At 33.9% G+C, this 26,022-nt stretch overlaps 1 protein-coding gene across 19 annotated transcripts in view; it reads left to right on the plus strand.

Annotated features, from left to right (window-relative positions):
• Nucleotides 1–26,022, plus strand: part of NRXN1 (neurexin 1) — a 1,070,346-nt gene that overhangs the window by 68,865 nt on the left and 975,459 nt on the right. Inside the window, exon 4 of one of the 19 annotated variants that reach the window (XM_057740886.1) lies at nucleotides 4,665–4,677. The exons of the other annotated variants lie outside the window; for them this stretch is intronic. Coding sequence (XP_057596869.1) covers nucleotides 4,665–4,677 — 13 coding nt within the window. The remainder of the gene's footprint in view (nucleotides 1–4,664; nucleotides 4,678–26,022) is intronic. 19 annotated transcript variants of the gene reach the window in all.

The following is a 26,022-nucleotide window of genomic DNA, read 5'->3' on the forward strand; positions in this document are numbered from 1 at the left end:
CTTAGTGGATAACTCTTTCAAGATTCACTTTTCTTATTTGTAAAGAGGCCGTTATAAAATACACTCAAGCCACTCTATAGGTCTACTGAGATAAATAAATGTAATGGATGTGAAACAGTAATTATAGTTTTGTCAATGGGCATATCATTTCTAAAGGTCGTATATCCATATCAGCGTATCTGAAAATAGCGAGTAGTCAAAAGGTGCATAGTTATTTGTCCCAAATACACGTTAGCTAGTTCTCACAAAAACTTAGTTATGTACTACTTACCAGAAAATAATAACAATAGGACAAATTTAAGCATTAAAAGAGACATGTTTATACTATATTATTTTTATATCACATTTTGATTTCTAGGCTACAAGTTAATTTGTGCGAATTCAGTAAAGAATGGTGATTTTCTTGGAAATATACACTTGTAGTTTTGGTTTGTGCTTGCTCTTATTGTTTTTCCTATTTTGGTTAAACATCTAAATCTAGCCTGCTAGCTACTGGAAATTGCATTGACAAGAAATAGAATCTGTTTTGTATTCTTCAAATATGTTTAAGCATAAATTATTTCATTTTTGGGAAGTAATCTTTACAAAGTTATTTACAAATGTATGTTCTGGTAACTTCCAAATATATTTGGCTGTGTATTTAAATGCATGATAGTGTCAGAATGTGGTAGTTGGGCATACTAAGAGCTAACTCATTCTCAAAAAGTCTTGTGTTTACAAAACTGTCTGGATTGCAGAGATAATACACAAATAAGAAGGACCCCCACTTTGTTGTGAATCAGCATGAAATGTTTTGGAAATAAGTTTCTACAGTTCTTCTTAATGATTATAGACAAGATAGAGCATACTTTAAAAAAAATTCACTATTTTTCTATTAATATTTTTCCTGTTTATTTATAGAATTTAAACACAAATATTTATTTTCCCTATTAAATTGTAGTAAATCAAATTCAGTGAGAATTCTCAAACTGCAATCTGAAACTGTCATAACCATACAATCCATTCAATTCAGTTTATTAATTTGAGTGACTACATGGGTTATGCATATTTGTGACCAACTTGCTTTTAAGGGCCCAATTCTCTTAAGAACAAGCCAGTGTGTATCACATTAGGGCAGGACTCTAATTCCTTGATTTGCATGTAACTTCATAATGTCCAGAATAGAAATAAAATAATGAATTTATCTCAATTGTAGCAGAGTTAAAAGGAGAAAAAAGTTAACTGAATTTCTGAGAGTGAGATGGAATATTCCAAATATAATCATCAAAACAACCATCGCTCTGTCAATTTGAGACTAAATTACTTTAACCCTGAATTTTTAACCGCCTGAAGCAAAAAAGTGAAAACAAGTTAATCTCTGTAACTCTATGGGAGCATAAATAGAATACATTTAAAGAAATTGTTTTGAACATACACTAGGTAGAAGAGCCCTAACAGCTCCTGATATGGGCCCAGATGCAAAGTATAAATATCCTGAGGTCTCTCTCCTGGCACCAGGATTCCCCAGGTTTAAGTCTCAGAAGCTACAGCCTGATCCTGAAAGGGAGCAAAGTCTAGAAATTCAGAGATTTGTCTGGTCCTTCCATATGCCATATATGCTTCCTCCATTCCAGATTTTAATATTTGTGTCCTTGTGTGCAGTAACTTTACTAGCTTAGGGTTCTTCCCAGTACTTATTTTTTTAAAACAGGACTGCAATTTTCATATTGTTTAAATGCTGAGTACATGCTCATTGTATTTACCCCAAGAAGAGATGAGTACTTTAGAAAAGTCTGATTGCTGATTAGAAAAGAAGGAGAGGAATAAAGGAGGGAGGGAAAAAAAGAGGGAGAGAAGAAGGAAAAAGAATCCCTAAGTCCTTCTAAGAGCTTCTGTCTCCATCTGATGTGAAACATTAGCACCTTATGGCGTGTAGATCTGATGTTCCCTTTCAGGCTAATCTTTTTATGGAAACAAATGCTTGAAGCTTATTGTTTATTTTCTCATCTGTAAGTTAAGCGGGGATAACATTAATTGTACCCATTTAGAAGTTTTCAATGTGAGTCACTTTCTGAGAGAGATGATAGATTTGTTAATATTCTTAATACTACAATCTACCACAAAAGGCATTTGTTACAACTTAAGAAAAAAGCAAACTGACTTGAAAAAAATTATTATAGAAACAAGGGAGGAGTCAGGGGAGTAAGTGTTTTGGGGTTATATGTTTTTAGTTTTTCTTTGTTTTTGTCTAATGCTTTCAACATTGGAGAATTCATGTGTAAGAAAATGGTTCTGGAAGCAGTCCAGGGTCAATAGGTAATTAAAAAAAAAATCTGTATAACTTGCTGTGTGATTTTGGCAAGTCATTTAATTTCTCCAGGCCTCAAGTTTTTATTTGCTAGAATAGGATGTTAGCATGAGCTATAAGGCAGTATTACTTCCATTTTTAAATCCTGTGCTTTTTTAAACTAGTTGTGATACATGTGATAAAATGAATGATGTGGATGTGTGTTTGTGTGCACATGGGACTTTTAAAATTGGGATATAATTCATATATCATAAAATTTACTTTTCAGACAGTTCAGTGGGTGTTATATTCTCAGGATTATGCAACTGTCACTACTATCTAATTCTAGAGCATTTTTATCACTCAAAAAGAAACCCCATACCCACTAGCAGTCACCCCCCATTCTTCCTCCACCCAGCCCCTCATAAACATTATGTAATTTACTCTCAGATTGTTTGGAATTGCCTATTCAGGACATTTAATATAATGAAATTATACAGTGTATGGCCTTTGTGTCTGGCTTTGTTCACTTAACACAAGCTCTTAATGTTGTCGCATCTATTAGTGCTTTATTCTTTTTTGTTGCTGAATATGAATATACCACATTTTGTTTATCCATTCATCAGTTGATGGATTTTTGAGTTGTTTCCACATTTTGGCTGTGATGAATAAAGCTGCTATAAACATTCATGAACAAGTTTTTATATAAACATATGTTTTCAATTATCTTGAGTATATATCTAAGCTTGGAATTGCTGTGTCATATGGTTAACTCTATATTTAATGTTTTGAGAACCTGCCAGACTATTTTCTAAAGCAACTGCACCATTTTATATTCTAATCAGCAATTTATGAGGGCTCCACTTTCTCCAGATCCTCACCAATACTTGTTATTGCCTGTCTTTTTTAGTATGATATCAAAGCTAGACAAAGTAATTTAAATAAAAGGAAACTATATTACCAATATTTCTCATAAATATAGATGCAAAAATTCTAAAAAAAATTTTGACAAATGCAGACCAACAATGTGTAAAAATAATACTATGTTACAGCTAACTAGGATTTAGAATGCATTGTTGGTTTAATTTCTGGAAATGATTCACTGCAAATTATCATATTAGTAAACTTAGAAAAGGAAAAGAACATGAAATCATACGATCATCTCAATAGATGTTAAAAAAAAAAGAAAGCATTTGACAAACTATAACATCCATTTCTGATTTAAGCAAACAAATAACCAGACCAAAAAAACTCATGGCAAACTAGGAATAGAAGGAAACTCCTTCAGCCTGATGAAGAACATTTATGGAAAACTCACAGCTGAGATCATACTTAATGATGAAAGACTGAATGTTCATTCTTCCGCTAAGATTAGGAACAAGACAGGATGCATACTCTTTTTTTTCCCCAGGTTTATTGAAGTATTATTGACAAACAAAATTTAATATATTTCATGTGTGCAATGTGATTTGTTATACATTGTGAAGGGATTCCCACAATTGAGTTAATATGTCTATCACCTGACGTATGTATGTTTACATTTCTTGTGTGTAAGAGAATGCTTAAGATTTAGTCTTTTAGCAAATTTCAGTAATAGAATGCAGTATTATCATTATTAACTATAGTCATTATACTATACATTAGACCCTCACACCTTATTCATCATATAACTGAAAGTTTGTACCCTTTAACCTACCTGTCCCTATGCTCTCTTCCCCACAGTCCCTGGCACCACCGTTCTACTCTGTTTCTATGAATTTGACTTTTCTGTAGATTCCATATATAAGTGATACCATGCAGTATTTGTCTTTCTCTGCCTGGCTTATTTCATTTAACATAATGGCCTAGGTTCATCCATATTGTCCCCAATGGCAGGATTTCTTTTAAGGCTGGATAATATAATACATATATCACATTTTCTTTAAGGAATGTCCATTCATGACACTTTTATTCAACATTGTACTGAATGTTCTATCCAGGACAATTAGGTAAGAAAAAGAAGTAAATGACATCCAATATGAAAGGAAGAAACAAAACTATCCGCACTTGCAGATTGTATTATCTTGAATACAGAAAAGCCTAAGGAAACCACACACACATGCACACAGACACACAGACACACACACAAACTATTAGAGCTAATGAGATCAGCAAGGTTGCAAGATACAAGATCAATATATGAAGATTAGTTGTCTTTCTATAGAATAGTAACAAACACTCTGAAAATGCACTTAAAAAGCAAGTCCACTACAGTAGCATCTGCCAGTGATAGGTTTTTTAAGGACACAGTTCTGGCAGAAAGCATAAAGAAAGAATGCAAGCTATCAGTTTAGAAATAGTACTTATGTTAACTTTTGAGAGCTGAAATGAAGGCCTAGAGATCCCTACTTGACAAAAGCCACTATTTGAGAGTCACTTGTGCTTACACATATCTAACATAGTGCTGAATACACAGTAAACATGTTACTGTTGAACTGCAAAGCACAGAATGTTACTTTGCAGCTGTCCTCTGTGTTGAACACGGGAGCCTCCTGTTCTCTCGAACATATTTCCCAGTTGGCATATTTCCAACTATTTCAGGAAAACACTGCAATTTCCAGTACTGAGCCTTTGGGGAAAAAAAAAAAAAAAGAACCTTTGGCCCAGAATGACATCTACTCAGAGCAATTGAGCAAGACAAGTAAACAGAGGATTCTGATCTCTAGTGTTTTCTTAAATAAATATTGCAAGTTACTTCTGAAGTGGGGAGAGAGGAATGGAACCGTTCCACTACAAAAACAAACCTTTGAATGGGCTTCTTTCTTCATTTCTAAAAAGTTTTCCACAGTTCCCAGTGGATATTGTAAATCAGTTATAAGTCACCAAGACTTTGGGCCAGAATGATAGTTCCAGTTACCAGTTGTTTTAAATGTCATTTAAAATTTAGTTTCTTTTAGTGTGGAGCAGAAGCATAAAAAACGATTCAAAGAAGGACCCAATACTTCTGTAAATTGAAGTCACTTTTCTCTTCTGCGTTAAAGAAAGAATAAAAATCCTTTAGTCTTTAATATTTAAAACTGTGGCCTAAATTCACAAATTTTGTGCATATAACAGTAACAGGCTATCATTTATTGATTGTTCATGTTATCCCAGGCATATTGCAATTGTACATTTGACCAGGGTTTCTCAACTTACTGGCTTTATTGACATTTTGGGTTGTGTAACTTTCTGTTGTGGGACTGTTCGGTGCATTGCAGGGTGTTCAGCAGTATCCTTGGCCTCTACCCACGAGATGACAGTAACATCCCCTCCTGGTTATGAGAATCAAAATTCTCTACGGGGGCATAATCTCCCTTAACTGAGAGCTTTATACCCTCACCACAACTTTAAGGTAAATATAATTATGATTCCCCTTTTAAGCCCCTCTCCCCCCAAAAGAAGCTGGGATGGATTAAATAACTTGCTTAGGAACACATTGCTAATAAGTGCCAGAGCCAAAATTTGAAACCAGGCTTATCTTGAGGCCTGCGTACACTGTCCTGACCACCAAATTCTCCTCTTGGATTCTTATTTTTGGGCCCACAATAGGGGTTTACACAAAGACACAGATCTTGAGAGAGAAGTATTGCACAAAGAAGCCATAACAATCACTGCTCTGATATTCCAAGTTTCAATAACAGTTTGGCTAACATATTTGAACTCCACACACCCTCAATTGCATCTTTCATGTCGTTCTTCTCACTTCTTACTAAAGGATAGTAAGAGGTATCATGGCAAAAGTGTGGATTCTGGAGTCAGACTGCCTGTGTTTGAATCCAGACTCTGTTTCTTATTAGCTGAATGATTTGGAGGAAGAGACTTGGTCTTTCTGTACCTGGGAGTCCCCACATGTACACATGGGCTGATGGTAATACCTCCACACAGACTTTGTGCTAGGATGAGATGAGATTCCATATGTAAAGCATTTAGAACAGTTAATGGAACACAAGCTCTGTAAATGTTAAATCTTAGTTTTTAAATACTATTTGTTTAAGCCCATCACCTTACTAAATCAGTTACTAGAAGTATATATATATATGTGTGTGTGTGTGTGTGTGTGTGTGTGTATATATATGTATATATCAGCCTTGCTTTACTGTAAGAACTAGCTGAACATTTTCTCTTCTAACGTCTAAAAAGGATCTGAGTTTCTAGGGCAGAGATAGCCATTGGTTCTCCAACACTGTTTTCCCTACATGTTTGTTTCATCCATTTTGCTAATCCAGCTCTTGCCAGGCAGGTCTCTAGGGAAACTTTGGCCCCAATCTGCTGCTACAGAACTGGCTGGGAAGCTACAGATTTCATTCATTTATATATTCAATCATTTAACCCTCAAATAATTATCACTTTCTATTTCCCAGATTTTGTGCCAAGTGCTGGATGAGAACGAAGTGTTGTCTTTTCTATAAAAATATTCTCGGAAGATATAAAAGCCAGCTCTGTCATATCCATCCAGTGGAATTAATTTCAAATCTCAGTGCAGCCATTATCTAGCTGTTTGGCTATAAACCAGTTGCTAAACCTCTCTGTGTTGTTTCCTCGTATATGAAAATGCTGAGTAATGGTTCCTGTCTCCTGGGGTGGTTGCAGTAGATGAGATAATATGTGCAAACCATGCAGCATCTCTCTAGCCTACAGGGTAAGTGTGTGCTGAATGGCAAATTCTGTTCTTGGCTCCTGGGTGCCAGTCCTGAAGTAATAGTAATAAATAAAAACTATGTAAGAACTTCCAGTTTGACACCAAATGCCAAGCCAGGTTGGAGGAATGACCAGAGTGGCCATGGGATTTTACACTGAGTTTTGTCTAGTGTATCAAGACACATTGGTGCATCCAAAGATGTACTCAGACTAAAAAAAAAAGGGTTATATCCTCTTATTATCAAAAACAATCTGGGTTGAAGGAAGGGATATGTTTATCCAAATACATACCCTCATTCAATCTCTGAAGCATTTCCTCTGATGTTAAACTCATTGATATCTTCTATACTCAATACCTTTGGCACTTATTCCTAGACTTTATAAAATTTGTTTTTTAAATCAATTCTTCTGAATGTGTTTTGCCTCCTAATTGGATTCTAAATTTGTAGGCAGGAAACATACTTTTCTTTTTCCTAGTAGCTTATAGCACCTGGCATAGCATCTTTTATAGAGCAGTGTTAAATTAATATATGTTAATTTATTTGGCCAAAAACCGTAATGTGGAAAATCAGTGGATTTTGCTCAGAAAGTTTCGGAGATGCTGACTAGTCTTCCTTCAGTTGCTCTTGTTATACAGCCAATAGTTATGCTTATTTTTGATCCTCTGCCATAGCTTTAGGGAACCTTTGAAAAGCTTTCATATGTGGTTTATTAATAAAATTCACTTTTAAACTGGCATATTTGCAACCTCACTTTAAAAAAAGCCTAGTTTAAAATTTTCCTCTTAAAGAAGGAACACGATGGCTAAATAGATTATCACATTAAATGCTGTGTAACCAGCACTCACAGAGTTTAACCCACTTCTCTGTAATTACTCTTTGAACTCCACTGAAGAGCTGTAATGCACACTGCTGGTGGCAGTCAGGCCCAAGCCTTGCCTCTCCTGTTTTTTATTTACTTCTTTGTGAACTATGATTTTCATCCTGTTCATAACATCTTTGGTATATAATTATTTGCAGCCTTCACTTTATATTTCTTATTGTATGAGTAGTGGCTTAGGTCGGCTGTGGATTAAAATGCCACTTGGGTAGCCAGGCTATTATGTCTGTGTGTGTGTGTGTGTGTGTGTGTGTGAGAGAGAGAGAGAGAGAGAGAGAAAGAGAGAGAGAGAGGGACCATATGAATGGAAAAGAAAGCAGTACACTCTTGCACCTGGCTCCTTCCCTTTGTTCTTCTTCCATAGCTGTCTTTCCTCACCTGATGCACCCCAAATGTGAGTGCCACTTGTCTTCATGGATAAGTCAGTTTATCTCCCATCTGAAAGTCCTGGAACCATCCTGACCTAGTCAGGTGACGTCAGGTCTCACATTTTGCTCTGATGGTCTGATGGTGAATCCTGGTTTTAGATAATAAGCACTTTTCTTTGTGAAGAAGCTCCTTCCAAGTGCCTAGTTTACAGAAACCCCATCTTAGTCTTGGCTCCTAGTTTATGAATACTGAAATTCAACCTTGAATCCCAAGCCTTAGGACTAAACCCCTTTTGCCCTAAGTCCTGCTACTGCTTGCTTGCCTGCTTCTCTGTCCTCCTGGAATTCTGCCCACTGTGTGCTACTAAACTCCCTGCATCACCACCCACTCATCCATGTTTCCTTCCCGGTTCTGCTGGACCTTTCTCTGCTCAAGGGCATCTGTCAGTGCCTCAATTTCTGCATATCCCTGATCTGCTCCATAAGCTGCTGCGTCAGCCCTGCATCATGCTCTTTGTTGGTAGCATTTGTATCAACTGAAGTTCTCTGCAAGCTCTGTAGTGAAAACTGAGTGCTGACAGCAACATGGAGGCAGCTTGGGGACGGATGTCTCCATAAGGTGGTTCGTATAATTCCATTCTTTCCAAAGAATGGGCAGAGTAGCTTTCAGATAATTGTATTAAATCAGAATTGAGCAACAATGTTATGCTGTGATTTTTTATTTTCATTTGGAAAAATAAAACATGACATAAGCATGATATGATATAATGAACATAAGGAGTGAAATTTGATCGTATATAATGTCTATAGCTTGTATATATCATTTCTCCTTAGGTAGGGGAAGAAATGATTAACCATTAAAATGAATAAATACTTTAGGCCTCTAGGTACTGTTTTAAAAAATTGTTGCTTTTGTGTTTCTGAATGTAAGGGAGTGTGAGCAAAGGAATTCCTAAATGTAATGCATAGAAAGTATTGATCCAGCTATTTAAAGTTGTTTGTAATCAATTAATTTATGTATTTGTCCCCAAGGTGGGACTTCTTACATTTGAAAAATATACATTTTATTTTTAACCTACACACCTTACCCCATGTAATAACAGTTGGTATGACTCAAATTTGTTGGTTGACATATTGTAAGACTTGTCTTATTTTAACAGATTTTTTTTCCTATTTCAATTTTTAGAGTCCACGTGATATATGATGTAATTGGTATGGCCCAATCACATATAAAATACTTACACCATTTGCTTCCAACAATGTAAACACAGCTCCTAAACCTGAAAAATGGAAATGAGCTACAATTGACCATTTATTGTACTCCAAACAATTTGCTAAGTGCTTCTGAAACATTGTGCTGTAACAACCTCATAAACCTCATAAGGCTCTCTATTAGGAAACAAAGATTCAAAGACATTGAGGAATTTGCCTATGCTTACAATAATAAATAGCTGAATCAGGATTTGAACTCTATTCAATGGATCTGGTGTCCAAAATGGGTCCATACTTACCGTAGTGTACATTCCATCAGGAAATGGAAATGAATTGTTAAAGGAAAATTAGTCATTTTCTTACACCTCTCATTTGTCTGCAGTAATCTTGCCAGGGTAACACTGTTCATCTCCCATAGTATTTTCTCCTCCACGTTCATTGACTGTGTATTGGTCAGCTTCTGTGGGAGGCCTTGTTCTGGGCACATGATGGAGCACAAAGAAGCATAGGAGATGGGTTTCTCATCCTGGCTGCTTGCTTTCTGATTGACGGGTCAAAACTCTCTCACTGCAGGTAATTAATAGAAGTGGCAGAGTATGTCAGATGAGGAGGGTGGAGGTGAAGCTCACTGTGCTCTGGCACAGGTGAGGAAAGGTGGAAGATGATTCAGAGTAGAAAAAACAGGAGCTGCTTTGAAGAAGTGATTGGGGCCAAATTGGATGGTCTGGACGCTATCTGTTATCTCACAACAGATACTTTAAAACTTGCTGATGTATACTCATCAGAGACACTTTGCTTTTCTTTTTAAAATTTTTAATAGTTTTAATAGTTTTATCAGTTTAAATTTAAACTAAAGTTGTTTGTTTTTGAATTTAATTTCCACCTACCACTTTTGTAAAATATGAAGCCTGTGATAGAACAGATCATGCCTGACTTGTTCACCTCTATATCTCTGACAACTACAGCTGTCTCTAGCATGTAGCAAGTTCTTAAAAAACTTGGTGGTGAAAGAGTTAGGCATGACTGACAAAAGCATTCTGTATTCTGCTTTCTAATTACTAAACTAATGCATATTAAAGAGTTTTAAATTGTTGAATGCTCTTTGCAATAAATTATCTGGTCCATTGTTACAAATAGTGGGTGTTTATTAGATTTATCTTTTTGTTGTAGTATTTATACCTGTGAGAAAAGATAGAACTTTTACCAGGGTCTCAATTTCAATAAGTTTTTCTAATAAAACATATTTATAGAGGCCCTGTTTTACTATCCTAAATTGAAATTCATAAGTAAGTTACTATAGTAAGATAAGATAGGTGACAGATTACATAACACTTAATTTAAAAAATCAATATGATTCCATATTATTAATATGAAGAAAGCTGTTTTAATGAAATTCTATGTATCTCAATATGCAAATGTTCAGATGTGAAGAATAGACACCATAAAATGTAGTCAGCTGCTTATACCTAAATGAAATGTACCATGAATATGAAGCCACATTTGCACACTAATGAAGGTGTGTTAAATTGGTGACTCACACTATGGAAGGTGTTGCAGTTGGTGACTTAGTTTTTTGGAATTGATTAACAACTCTTGGTAAATTTCCAAACCAAGTAGGTTTTATACTTCTCCAGGTTTACATAGTGGTTGCATTCTAAAATGAAAACAAAAACAAAATTCAGAAAAAAATATAAAGGTGTGCAAAAAATACTTTGTGTTTATTTGCTTAAAATTAAGTTCTGGGCTCAGATAATAATAAACAGGTTATTCATCTAGATGGATATCTGGTGGGACATTTGAAAGCTGCGTGGCGCATACCTTGCAATGCAGGATACCTAGCATCCCTGACCACTACCCAGTAAATGCCCACACAGCACCCCCATCTGTGTGGAATCTACATATGCAAGTAAGAGCACAAATTTAAAAGATTTGTGCCTCTGGGGTAGTACTACCCCCTTTGAGAACCATTGCTGTAGACAAATAAGGAGTGCTGTAGACAAATAAGGAGCTAGGCAAAATTTATTACTCTCTGGCCTTCATTTGAGATACAAATTTCTCCCTCAATTAAATCTGCTGCCACTCACACTGGTTGCCTCCAGTCAGTGTTTCATACCATCCGTTTTCAGCCCTCATGCTGTCTTCAAAGTGCATCTCCCCAGAAATATCCTGGACTTTGAGCACAGTCTTTCCCAATTCTTATCTCAAGCTGCTGGCATTGAGCAGTTTATAAAGTCTGATAAATTAACACCCAATGTACTACTGCTGACATATAGGGACTTAAAGCTTTACTTCATATTTTTTAATTACATCAGCATTAAGGCATCCTGGTAAAATTTCATACCTCTACCATGTATCTGTGAAAGGAATATTCAGTTATTTTGGCTTTCCAAAGCCATTAGGTAATTTTGCTAACCACCTATTATAGGCCAGAACTGTCAGGTTATTTAATATCTTGGAGACTCAGCTTTTTCTGCTATAAAATAGGAATGATAATTAGAACTGAAGTTGTATCTGTGATTATTAAACAAGATAGCAACTGTATAAAATTGTTAGCATAAACCCAAGCACACAGATAATGTTAGTGCTATTGTTACCAAAATATTTTTGCCTTTTAACTTACTATAAATCTGTGGTTCTCAATTAGGTGTGATGTGATGGGGGGTAGGGAGGATGCTACTGGCATTTAATGGCTAGATGCCAGGGATGCTACCTACCATCCTAAGATGCACAGAACAGTCCCCTACAAGGGAGGACTATCCAGCCCAAATGTCAATAGCAAGAAAGGTGAGGAAACCCTGCTATACATATATAGCATGTCGTGTTCAGTTTATTGTTAGTATTTGCTTTTCATCTGCTTTCTTTTATTATTGAAAAGAAGAAACTCATATTTCTTTACTTCATATTTTTTAATTGTCACATATATGTGACATGAAAGCCAGCATGAATTGTCACATATATATATTCTGAGAAACTGATGAGAACAAGGTATACAATTTCAGTGAAAGCCAGCATGAATTGTCACATATATATTCCAATGAAAGCCAGCATGAATTGTCACATATATATCCTGAGAAACTGAGAACAAGGTATACAATTTCACATGCTTGTAAATATTTATCTTTTAATTTTTGCTGCTGTTTTAAGGCCCATCCATTTCTCCATTTTCCTTTCTGTATAGCCTTCCTATGTGAAGTATTTAGGAAGCTAATATTTTGAAACATGTTTTAGAAGATTTATAGACTCCAGAAAAGGATAAGTCAGCTTCTTTCTCCTACCACTTGGGGAAAACAACAACAACAACAACAAACTATGGGTGGAAAGGTGTTGGGAGCATTTATATGTTGCTCTAGATGTTAGACTAGGAGATGTTTCAAATATTGTTATTTGCTTAACACAGAAGTAACTAGCACTTGCATGCGCGTTCTAGTTTCAATTAATCTCCTCTGCCCTCACTTATATAAAGTAGCAAGATACATAGAGGATGGTCTAAACTTCAGTTGAATTGTAGTTTTCCTAGAATCTTCCTTGTACATACACACTTAGAGAAGAAATATGTGAGACATACATAAATGATATCCAGAAAAATCTGATTGTGACTCTGGAACCACTCATCTGTAGGAATATCTAACCTATGAAATGCAAGGTTAGCAATTGTTTGTGTGTGCAAGTGCTAGTGTTGCAAGTAAAAGCTCTGCAGGGAAGTTTTTATTTTGAGCTCCCAATTTTTCCAAGATGTCAGAAGATCCTTTCCTTGCAGAAACATTGAGAAGCTCTTAGGAGATTGAAGGCCTGAATAGGAATGAAACCACAATTTGTATCAGCTCAAAACGTGTTCACATTAGAAAACATTGCAGGATGTCTGGATTGTACCAGGAAGAAAGAGAGTGAGACTGACTTTCTCACTCTGGAGACAAAGTGGGATTATCAAATCAGTACTATGCCTTTCTCTATCCCTTGTGTTCCCCAGTTTGATTTTTTATGTGTAACTATATTAATAATGATTTTTTAAAAGATGTGTTTCAGTATGAGTATGTGTAAACTGTTCAGCCAAGTCTTTTTCTTGATGTCATTTTCTGACCCTTGGAAACGTCAGAATTGAAATAAAAGGTAAGTGACTAAATTAGACACATTTAAAACCAAACACTTTCATCCTGTTTGTTTAACCAAATCCCTATTTCAACTCAGCATTGTGTGTTTGAATAGTGAATTTTTTTTCTGTTTTCTTTTGATCCCCCAGCATTATTTTGGAAATGGGAATATGTAGTAAAATTTATTTATATAATTTTGATAAATTGGATAATATAATGATAATAGTGGTGTTTTCAGGTTTCTCTTCTTAAGTTCCCGTTAGCACAGCCCTAGGTACAAATGTGATAATTAACAAATGGTGGACTGGTTAAATGTTTTTATTCTGTTGGGTGTCTTTGCTGCCTGGTTGTCAGTTTCTGCAGCAGGGTTTCATAGTGTACCCCAAGAGCAGATCTAAAATTGGTGGATAAGCCATTTTGAATTCATGGAAGTAGCTATTCAATAAACTCACTGTTCTGGAAACTTCAGGGGGAATTGTGTCTTTTTTATCCTTAATTGTAAATTATCTACTAGTTCTTGTGAAAATAGAGCTCCAAATCTTCTATAATTCAGTTTGGTGTCTTGACTATGAAGCACAGACAAAAAGTAACTGCGCTCAATTAGCGACTGCCTGAAAGAGAGAGTTGTCTATTGTGTAGCTGCTCTGAGGTTCAAAAAAAGCTGTTAATTCTTATTATTCCATTAGAAGCCTAGGGGCCATATATATCAGGTGCTCCCTCCATCATCAGAATTCGTAATGCAAGTGAGTTCTAAACCAGTGAGACAGATTGTAGTAAGTCTAGAGCAACCAGTGAACCTCAAAGGAGCAAACACAATTAGGAAAATATTAACCTGCCTATCAGTGTTTTGTAATTTTGATTCTTATTATTTTATTTCCTGACATCACATTCAATATAGCTGTACAGAGCGCTTGTTATGTTTTTTTAATACTTTTGATTGTAATTGTGTTCCTTGCACAGTTTGGTTGAAGTGTGTTTTCATGGTTTAATTTGTCATCTGGCTATTTCACTTATAAAAGGTATCTAGCTATTAGCAATAATTCGCGCATATAAATATTTAAAAATGAAATCTGATTTAATTATGTGAAATTTTGAATCACTTTAAATTGCCATGGAAGATATTATTAATTCTTTCAGAATAGATAGTAGACATATGATGATTTTAAAAACTGTCAATATTAAAGTGTTAAGAGGTGCATGCATTAGAGGGTCAAAGAAAACAAAAATCACCTCAGAAAATCTTTTGGAGTACACTTAGAAACAAAAGACTTCATTTTTTGCTGAAGGAAAATGTGATATCTGTTCACCATATGCATTAGAAGTATCTTCTGGGAAGTGTGTTTTGAAATACTAATATATTGTAAAATAAAATGGATAATTACATGGATTTTTAACTTATTTTGAAATAAGCAAATGTTTCATAAATGGCAAAGAGATATGGTAGGAACCATGTTCTCTGTCTGAATAAATGAAACCAACACTTTGCACAAGCCTATCAGATTTGAGACTCTGAGTTATGAAAAAACTGATGTGAAAAAAAGAATATAGGAAGTACACTGTTAAGTAGATATTATACATGTAGATTTCACTAGCCATGAGGGGAAACCGTCATAGCTTTTGTATCAGTGGCTCTATTTGAATGTGTACTTTGTCCTAAGCACTTGGTAGAGGATTGTTCTATTGATCTGTAAGAGAATTTTATGATGTAGCATCTGTATTGATGGTTTTTAATCCTTCAGAGTACTAGGTTAGTCTCCACAATATAATCTAAACACTATAATAAAAAATTTCTTCTGCCTAGTGTCTGTGTAGCATGGATGATTTATTATCTTATCTGGAATAGTATCTTAGTTCTCCATTACTATACATGGGCTAACAGTGGTTATGATGTTGAAGTAAGTAATAACAGATTATCATTTTGCTTGTTTCAGTTTTTGTGAATTATCAGATATTCAATTTAAGAAAATATTTCTAACATTCAATAAATAATAGTTGTATAATTGAACTATTTAGTTGACAAGTGCCTTTGATTCATCCTTTCATTTACTCTTTCACCGAATATGTATTGAATGCCTAGTTTATGACAAGGAATGTGCTAGATGCTAGAAATAGGGTATCTTGTTTATTTCCTCTAAATACAAGTTGCTTTTGGTTAAGTTACATGTTTAATTCCAGAAGTTAGCTCCAACATAGTGTATCCAAATTGACTTTGGACAAAAATGTATGTCTTTGTTTGTAGAAGAAATTTTTGGTTGTAAAGGAAAGAGACAGGGAAATCAAAGACCCACCGTAACTAAGATAATCACTGGCCACTAAGGATTTGCCTTGAGAACAAGATTGTGTTTTTTTGATTAATTAGCATGTAAAAAAGCCATCACAAGAAATCTTGTAAGTAGGAAGCCATATATAGGAAACTGATGGATTATGCAGCTCCTTTTTCAACTTTTCTGCTGAACAGTTGAAGCAGCTTTCAGTAAAATCAAGTTATTTGGATTTTAATGAATTTTAGTGCTTTAAGCACAAAGTGCTTTTTTTCTATCACTTGATATTATCTCCAGTGCATACGTTTGTTGTTATTTTTCAAAGTTCACATCAGAGCTATTTGACATTTGAAATTTATCTTCTACCTCCCTTTTTAAAATATATTGAGATTAGTATAATTTTCATACTGCTTAAATAATCTTAAAATTTGGTTAGTTTCGACACAATTGCTTGTAAGTAAAAATCTCAGTATAATGACACACGATGAAATATACTTGCAAGTAAGTAGCTAAATGTGTACTGTTAAGTATGAGTGTTGTGGAGCAGTTTCCCTACACTCAGGGTGAAAGGAGTATAATAGTCCAAAATAATCTATATGACAGCTTTTCCCAGTGTGTGTTCTGGGGAACAACGTTAATAGGCTTTACCCATAAAGCAAAGAATTTCTACACAAATAAATTTGAGAAATACTGGGTTGGACAAAAGTATACAGTTTATTTATTGCAGGACATCTCAGCACCTTCAGTTTGTAATTATGCACTGTAAATCTCTGAAAGAGGGGTAGAAGTGTCCCAAATGTATTTGTCAAGAACTCCTTGACAAATATCTCTTTAGTACTAATGTTCACGGTGTAATAATGTACTCATGTTTATAATGTCATATGCAATGTTTCTAAATGTATTGGTGAAGGACTTAAAAAACATCACTCATGACTAATGTACCTTAGGGCTGACTTTAGGGAGTTAGCCTTAGGATGGCAGTTCCACAGGCTCTCAAGCCTACCTGATCTTTCTCAAATTCTAGAATTGCTAGAGCAGCTTTGAGTGAATTGTATGCAGTTGGCATCCTCCGAAGTTATCCCAGAGTAGATGTGACTTCCAGGGTCTTTAAACATAGAACTGAAAAGAGCAATTAATAATAATAATAATAATGACAATAATAATATTTATAAGTAAGCATATGGCATTTTTTTCCAAACTGCTTTCAAATCTTGAGTCACTTGATTTTTGTAGCAAACTTGTAGTAAATTCAATTTGTCCTGTTTTTTTTTTTTTAACTTATGTTTGAGGAGGCGGAATAACAGGTTCAGAAACTTCCAGGTTTATACTCCATTGCACTTACCTATTGTATAAATAATGATTTTCTAAGATAATACTCTACATTGTACTACCTGAGAATTAAGATCTAGGTCAGGGATCAGCAGACTATGGTTCAAAGTTAGGCAGACTATGACCTGTAGTCATATAGACCACTGGGCTAAATCTTGCCCAATGCCTGCTTTTATTTTTTTAATAAAGTGTTTTGGAACACAGCCATACACATTTGTTTATGTATTGTGACTGGTTTGACACTACAATGACAGAGTTGATTAATTGCAATAAAGTTCATATAGCCTGCAAATCATAAAATATTCACTTTCTGGCCATTTATAGAAAAGTTTGAAAACTTATCTAGATCATGGCCTAAACTAGAGGCTGTATGTAGATGTTAGAATGCTGTTTATATTGCACTGTATTTATAAATGTGTAATGGTTAACAGGAAACACAGAGGTAATTCCAAACAAAGAAACATATTTGTACTGTTAGTGTAAATGACACTCATTTGTTAATTTACACACATCCCTATGCATTAATTATGGATTTTAGCACACCGCAGTGCTAGCTGAGCCTGCATCCTTCAAGTACAGGGTTATTTAATTATTGCTGCAAGAGGCTTTAATCAAGTCCTTCTTATAGAAAGCAAACAAATGATTAGCCTTTACATTACAGGCATAAACAGGAATTTGACTCATGAATTTCCTAATTATACTGCACCATTTTGGAAATCAGTTGGCATTCAAATTCTTGCTGTTACTCTGTATACAATTTCCTTTTGCAAGATAGAAGCATAGGATGAAAAAAAAAGTTGTTAAATATGTTAAGATTAAAGTTAGGTTTAATTTAAATATGTTTTCCCTATTTGCTTGTACAGAATGATTTAATGGAAATAGAGAAATGATTTGTCATTATATATCAGCTACATGCTTCACATTTTATATGACTCTTACTAATGTATTCTAAAATAACACCATGAGGCAGGTGTTATTATTTCTATTTTAAATCTGAGGAAATTGACTCAAAATGTGAAATGACCTGCCAAATGTCACATTAGTAGTTTGTGATGAAGTCCTAATTAGGATTGGAATTCCTGGTTTCTCAGCCGAGGTGGGGGTTTCTTCCACCATGCTTTGTTGCCTCAGCCACAAGGCCAAGGCCCGTTTTCCATGATTTCTGTAACCAGTGCCTAGAATGGATCAGCTCTTCCCATTTTTTCCCCCAAGATGTGCTTTTAGTTGTGCATAAACAATTGGCAAGTTGAATGCACATACCTGGTTTTATAACACTGGATCATCCTGCTTACTGTTTTACCCTTGTGAAAAATCAATTGTAAAATAAGACCTACAAGTTTCTTTTTAACTATGTCTAAACAAAAACAACCAAGCTCTGCATATTTTGAATGTTGAAGCCAGTTTTGATTTTATCAGAGGTAGAAGGTGGTTCTTACTTTCTCCTCTCCAATCTCTTCCGTCTTTTGTCAGAAATCAAACGCCAAGGTCTTCCATAAATAAAACTTGCTTCTTAAGTAATTGTCCTAAGGATTTCCTTGGAAGAATTACAAAGAATACCTACAAGAAATTATTCCCTTTTCTTTACTATTTTCTAACATGTTCTTAGTATTTCTGTGACACATATTATTTTCTGAGAATTATTTCACATTGCATTTTTTTTTTTACTTTTTCATAGGAGACTGATCTGGGTTAAATCATGAGTCTTCTTTTTTTTTCCCAATGCTGCACAGAAGTCCCTCACAGACAGGAATTTTATTGAGATGATTGCTTCTCATTCAGATTTTTACAAGCCCTATGGAATATTTCCTAGGATACGATTCTTGGTGGGAAGAGTTACATGGAGGAAGTTAGTATTGGTTAGGTTCATAACCCAGTGCTAGGTTTTATAGAACATTTCTATTATTACAGAAGGTTCTCTTGGACAGCACTGGTGTAGAAAGAAGCCTAGGAATGTTCTTATACAGCATGTCTGGTTGCTTATGGATTAGTAACACGTATTAGTAGCTTAACCCCTGCAGGCCTCACTAATTCATCTGAAAGTAAGATTATATGTGAACTCTGTCTCTTTGATGCAGGCAAATTGTGAATGTGTTACTTGCAAATTCTAATATGTGTGGTTTCAGATACCCTTTTTTGGGGGGTGGGGGGCATTAGTTGATTATTTTTTATCATTTTTCTCAAAATTTTCAATACAGGAATCTGTCAGCAAGAAAAATTAGAATTACAGATTCTTATTTAAAATTCATGTAAAAAGAAAACACAGATTTTAGCTAAGTTTGGATTATTACCCTTAGTTAAGAAGTATGTAGCTTTGATCTGGTTTGTTAGTTGAAGTCTGCTTTTCAAGCAACTTCAGTTGTTATTGATACCATTCCTTTTGGAGTTATATTCACAGCTGTGACTCAGAGGCCATTTAGCCAAGGTTTTATCACATTATAAAAGTGGACTTTTGCTTTGATTTTTTTAATCTGTTAGACAAGGTAGTATTTATTTCAGTTTTAAAATTCTAAAACTCTAAATTTCTAAATACCGTCGCACTCTAAATTCATTGTTTGTAAAAAGATAAATTCAGACAATTTCAGGAGCCGTAAATAGGATTAACTAACAAATAGGAAATAATTATATTTCATAGTGTGTTGTATTTAAAGCTAAGCCTTGTATAGTAATGACTTCATAGGAAAGTCACTGAAAAATTTTAATGACTACTATATGATTCTATACGATGGATGATTCAGTTATTTCTGCTATGTGAATTAACCACAGTATGAAAAAGTGTTCTAATCAAGCGTACATCTCATTGGAACCAAAAGATGTTTATCACATTTCCCCGATTAGCATCCCTAAAGGTAGTGTTTAGAATTGACTAAAGAAAACTTTAAATTATATATTTCTCATATACATAATTGATGTAGTTGCTTTGAATTGTTTTAATTGGATGGAGATTTTACTTTACTAACTACCTACACATCAGGTACAATCATGACCAGTTTAAGTGAAACCTGAGATTTTTTGGGACCAAAATGCAGTGTTTTAAATAACTTTCTGATTTTTAAAGTTTATCAGTGCAAAATTGCTAGAAAAACTAAAATTTATTTGAGATCATCTTAAAATGTCATTAATTTAATCATATTAATGATTCACATTCCATCTGATACAAATGTGAGCTTGACACATCTCATTAAATTAATAAAATCAAAAAGATTACTTAAATTATGAAAAATAAATTTGATCCTTATAATTTTATTAAAATCATTTAATATACTAAATTATTTGGTTTTATTGATATCTTACTATATATATATATATCATGAAACATTAGATTACATTTAGGAAATAATGCTCATTTTTCACAGATGATTTTTTAACAAGAAGCTCCATAATAAAAAGCCATTGTTTTACTGGGGTTACCTGCATTCCAGTTTTTTTTTAACTTATAATAATTTGCTTCCTACAGATATGCTGATAAGCCTTTAGGGTAAATGCGATTAATTGGAAATTTTCCAAACCTCCATAATATAAAGGAAAGAATACAGAATTTGGGGTCACAAGATCTGATTTCTACCATTTAGTCATTTGTTCTTCATTTAGTCCCTCGTATTTATTGTTTACTAGGTGCCAGGCACCGTGCTAAGAACTGTGTATAGAGTGGTGAAGAAAACAGTTATTATTTGCAGTACCTTAGATTTTAATAGTTACTTTATTCTTCAGTGGTCTTGGCCACATCATTATGATAATTAATAAGATTACACAAATGGTTTTGTGAATTTCAGTGATGGATATTGTACTCTGCTGCATCTCCATCATCTTCTTCATCACGGCGATGCTCATCCTCATTGTCAGATCTACTTAAGAAAGGACAGTCCATGGAGAATTTGTTAGGAAATGCCCGATTAATGAATCTTGAAGTGCCTCAAAGTGATATTTTAATAGAAACTAATACTAACGGCCTGTGATTTACTTTGCCCAAATAAAAATGTTTCCAGTTGTTGAAGTTCCTTAAATCTGATGTGAGAATAAAGTAACTAAAGTTGGCTTTATATGGCAAATAAATCTTATCTGGGAAAATAAATTTAGTCATCCTCATCCCATATTGCTAGTTTCTTAGAAGCCAAGCAGGAAATTAAGATAGGAAATTAATTACTCACTAAAACATTTATTAGGAAACTCCTGTGTGTACACACCATGCTAGATGCTGAACAAAAGAAGAGGAATAGAAAACACACTGCTCTTTGGCAACCTACAATTTGTATGAGGAAGCATTAATTATAATAATGCCATGGCTAACACCATTAAACAGGTATTATCTATACATAAAATGCTTTACAGTCTGTCATTAACGAATAAGTGGTTTTATGTTTTTTCACTGCTGTGAGCCACAGCCTTTCTATGGAACAAGCTAAACATTTAGAAAATGAGAAAATGAAAGAAATGTTTTAAAAAAATGTATCTAGATTCCTTTAACTGATTTGTAGTGACAGAGCCTAGAAGGAACCTAACTCTAAGCTCATTCTCCTTTCCAGTTCCTTCTTCAGGGAGGATGAGATGAAACATTAAAGTATTGCATATTGTCAGGAAATGCCTAGATTCTCCAAGGACTTCTAGTTTCTTAAAGATTCAGTGTTATTTGTTCACCCTGACAATTTGTTTAAATCATTTTTCCTCTTACTCTATGACTGTTTTCATACATATTTACACACTTTAAAGTGTTTGATTTAATCTGTCAATAGGACTTTAATTATTCTGTTAATTATTCTATGTTAATATGTTAAAATAGAATATACTTTAAAATTATCAAGTATATTCTCTCAAACTCCATCCAGAATAGTTTCATTCAACTCTAAAAGAAGCATACTAACTAAAAAAAAAAAATTAAAAAAATTTAAAAATCAGTATTTCAAAAAATAGTGACTTTACTCTTTTTCCAGTATGTTTTGTGAGCATTACTTGCAACATTGCACATTTTGTACATAATTTTCTTCTGACAGCTATAAGGTGCACATTTCCTAAACTACTGGGTACTGCCCTGAGCTATGTTTGCCAGCAGGTATTAGCCATTCCACGTATTATACATATTGCACAACTAGTTTTTTTCTCAGTTATTATAGTAATATCAGAATCCATTCAGCTTTTGCGTCATATTATTTTTTTGTACAGGTGAGTTTTCTTTAGTAATACAAGATCTAAAATTGTACTGTCTTAGTTCAGGCTGCTGTCACAAAATACCATGGACTGGGTGCCTTATAAAAAACAGAAATTTATTTCTCACTGTACTGGAGGCTGGAAGTACTGTACGATATCAGGGTGCCAACATGATCAGGTTCTGGTGAGAGTCCGCTTCCAGGTTGAAGATTGTTAACTTCTTGTTGAATTTTCACATGGTGGAGAGCAAAGAGGGGAAGCAGGCTCTCTTATGACTTTTATAAGGGCACTAATTCCTTTCATGAAGGCTTTACTCCTATGACCTTATGTAATCCGAATTATCTCCCAAAGGCCCCACCTCCTAATATCCTCATACTGAGAAGTAGGGTTTCAACATATGAATTTTGGGGGTACACAAACATTCAGTCCATAAAAAGTAGAGTCAGAATGCTACTCTGGTTTAGAAACATATATTTTCTTCTTTGAAATAAGATAAATAAACATCTGGTTATGTTTATCTCTTTCAAGCCATTCTAATGCCAGAGGCTGGTCTTAGATGTCAGATGACCTCAGTACCCTTTGGAAATCACCTGTCTTTTTCAATACTTTATCTCTTTACCAAACAGCTCATTGGGATATCTAGATTGTGCTATTCATTAAGATATGGAGGCTATAAATATATTTGTTTCTATTCTTACATTGGCTCATTTTCTTTGCCATGTAAAAATGGAGCTTGAATGTCACTAACCAATCATAAACAGTACTTTTCTATATAAAATGAGTGATATTTAATTTTATGATCAGGCCTACATTCCTTAAATACTGAAAATAGAGTCGGCAGATCCACTCTAAATTTTTATTGTTCACCTTTTTCATTTTATATGAAACTTTTTAACCCATTGTTTCATCTCAGATGTTTTTGCCACCGTCTTTTCTTTTACTATGCCACAGTTAATGCTTCCATGTTCAGGGTTATTTTTCTATTCTTCCTACTTATAGTTTTTATTTGCTTACTCAATGGTGCATTTGTTATCATGTAATAGCCCCTTAACAGGATCTTGGACTTCTATGGAATTAACCAGAGGTCTGAGCTGCTCCTTTTGTCCTCTTATATTCCTTGTCTCTGCTGTATTTCAGTGTTATAGAAATGTTGATCCTTTTTATTTGCTCATTCAATTTATTTTCCTATAGTGTGTTATTCAATAAGAAGCCTATTTTAGACGAAGGGAAGTCTTTGACTTATAATGTAAGAGAATTCATTGTATGAGACTGTGGGATGGAGGGTACTTTTTACTAATTTGAAAACCACTGTTGTTATTAAACTGTTATGTAAAAAACATTGTCATAGACTTTACAGATAAAAATCTGTGACAATAATATATAATGAACTAATGAGGAATATTGAGAAAAATATGTTTAGAATGGTTATGAATTGAAGTGGTCCTAATAATATTGCTACACATTTGGAAGTGATTATTATGAATTATAACTTGATGAGATTATTCTGAAAATTAAATCTTTATCTTGAAAGTTGTTTGGGTCAAAAAAAAAATAGTCTGCGTTTCCAGTACTTAGAAAGCAGTTTGTACAAACCTCAGGAAATAAGGTTATATCATATTCATATTATTCCATTTAAAAAAATAAAATGAACTGTTTTGAAAGATGGAATTAACATTTAAGTATTCTCTTCAAGAGTCCAAAAAAAGAAATTTTTCTTTATCTTTCAGTCTTTTCTTAAGGAGTAACATCCATTTCAGGACAAGATGGGATGGGGAATTATAAGGCTCATTAAAAGCTTGTATTTGTAGTGATTTGACTTTATGGATGAGTAAATCAGCAGATAAAGGATAGATTCTTCAAGCTTACGGCTCTCTCTTCAACATACACTTGCATTCATATGGGTCTACTTAAGTACTAGACATTAGCCCAAACATCTCCATGTGTGAAATCTTCAGTGATATAGAATTGGTTGTACCTATGAACAAACTATTTTATTCTTAGCCTGTAACATAAAACTTTATTTATTAAAGGAAAATACGAGTTTGGACAGTGTATTTAGTTTTTCTTTCTACTTGACTATTGATTCAGATTTTCAAAGATTAGAACTTGCTGCTCAGTTCCCAGGAGATTTACTGTACGGCATGTGTGTAAAAGGAATAAAAGTAATATTTTTATCAGATTTGTTTTTTATAACTAAAACGAAAAGGCAAATACACTTTATGTGGCAAATTCATGTTATATTGCCTAACCCTCCACAATATTTGACTTGGAATGAAAGTGGTCTTTTGTTTCAGATATTTTAGAAGGGAAGAAAAATTTTATGTGCTGTGAATGAAATGAACACTTTCCTTTAAATTTTAAAGGCAGTAATAAATTTTGGAATAATTCTCCCTTTTATTTCTAGTGGTTAGAATGCCCATGGGTAAACACATTTACTAACCTGGGCCTGGTCTTTGATATTATAGTAGGGCAAAGATTTAATGTGTTTTTTTTTTTTGGGGGGGGGGAATAATTCATTTTAATAGTACAGGGAAGAAGAGTGTTGGGACCTTTTTTTCTTCAATAAAGGAAATTAAACAGTATTATATTTTTTGACTTTATAGGATTAACACATAAATGCAGTTAAGGAAGAAATATTCTCCCTAAAATATTTCTGTCTTCTTGTAACTGGATCAAAAAACTCACAGTCTTCATACTTCTTTATTGTATTACTTTAAAAAAATGTGACAATAATAGGTATAGTTTGTATTGTATTACTTTAAAAAAATGTGACAATAATAGATATAGTTTGATAATAGTTCCAGGAATATAGCACCACCTTACTAGACACTTTAGCATTACCCTATGTTGTCCAAATTCTTCATGTTTATTTTCTTTTTAAAACAATTTTTGAAATCTACACAAACTTGCACAAGGAGCCTTAAACCATACTTTCTATATACTCTTGGAATCTTCTACTTTCTATTTGGGTATCTTGGGCAAGTCACCCAACCACAGTGAGATAATATAAAGATTATATAAGATAATGTTTATGAAAATACATTTAAAGTGGTAAGGCCTACCCAAGAGTTAGTATATTATTTTTTTATTCTTATTTATTTTGAACTTTTAGAAGTTACTTGCGACCTTCGTAACATTTTATAAAACATTTTATAAAAATCTCATTTGCTCTGATTGTTTTCTGCTTTCTCGTGATTGATTCTAAAGAATGCAATAATGTTTTGGCTTAACCTGATATCACTACAGTATATTTAGTAAGCAGAGAATAGCACAGTTTGTAGAGAAAACACCAACTTACAAATATTATATTTAACCATATTAAATTGTTGGTATTTGAACAATTTTGATCTGCAAACAATAATTTTATATGTTTCAGCCTTGGGTACTGTTAGACTAAGTGCTTTCAGTCTTTGGTGAAGCAGAAGAATTCTTTATGACAACCTTCCTCCTGTTGAAATGTCCTACATTTGAAAAGATTACTTGATATTTGGTTCATTGTAGGTAGCATTTTAGTCAGCTCTGAGAGATTCCTGGAAAATTTTAACATACTGTCTGATTTATTTAGGGCAAAAAACCAGTTAATTCCTCTTAAAATTATTTTCAGTGATTTCTATAACACTTTAAAATTAAATTAGCCGTAAATTGTAAAATATGCAAATATCTTGAATTTTAAACACTAAAGAAAATGAAGAACAGAGTTTTGAAGAACTGAAATATGCTTTTAACATTTATTGCATTTTCCCTTCCAGACAATTTGTTAAATGTGCAAAGGTCCTAATGGATTAAAGATAACATGAATTATTTTGAAATAAAAGTTTATTTTT

This window comes from Hippopotamus amphibius, chromosome 7 (genome assembly GCF_030028045.1).
Source record: "Hippopotamus amphibius kiboko isolate mHipAmp2 chromosome 7, mHipAmp2.hap2, whole genome shotgun sequence".
In the NCBI taxonomy this organism is placed as follows: Eukaryota; Metazoa; Chordata; class Mammalia; order Artiodactyla; family Hippopotamidae; genus Hippopotamus; species Hippopotamus amphibius.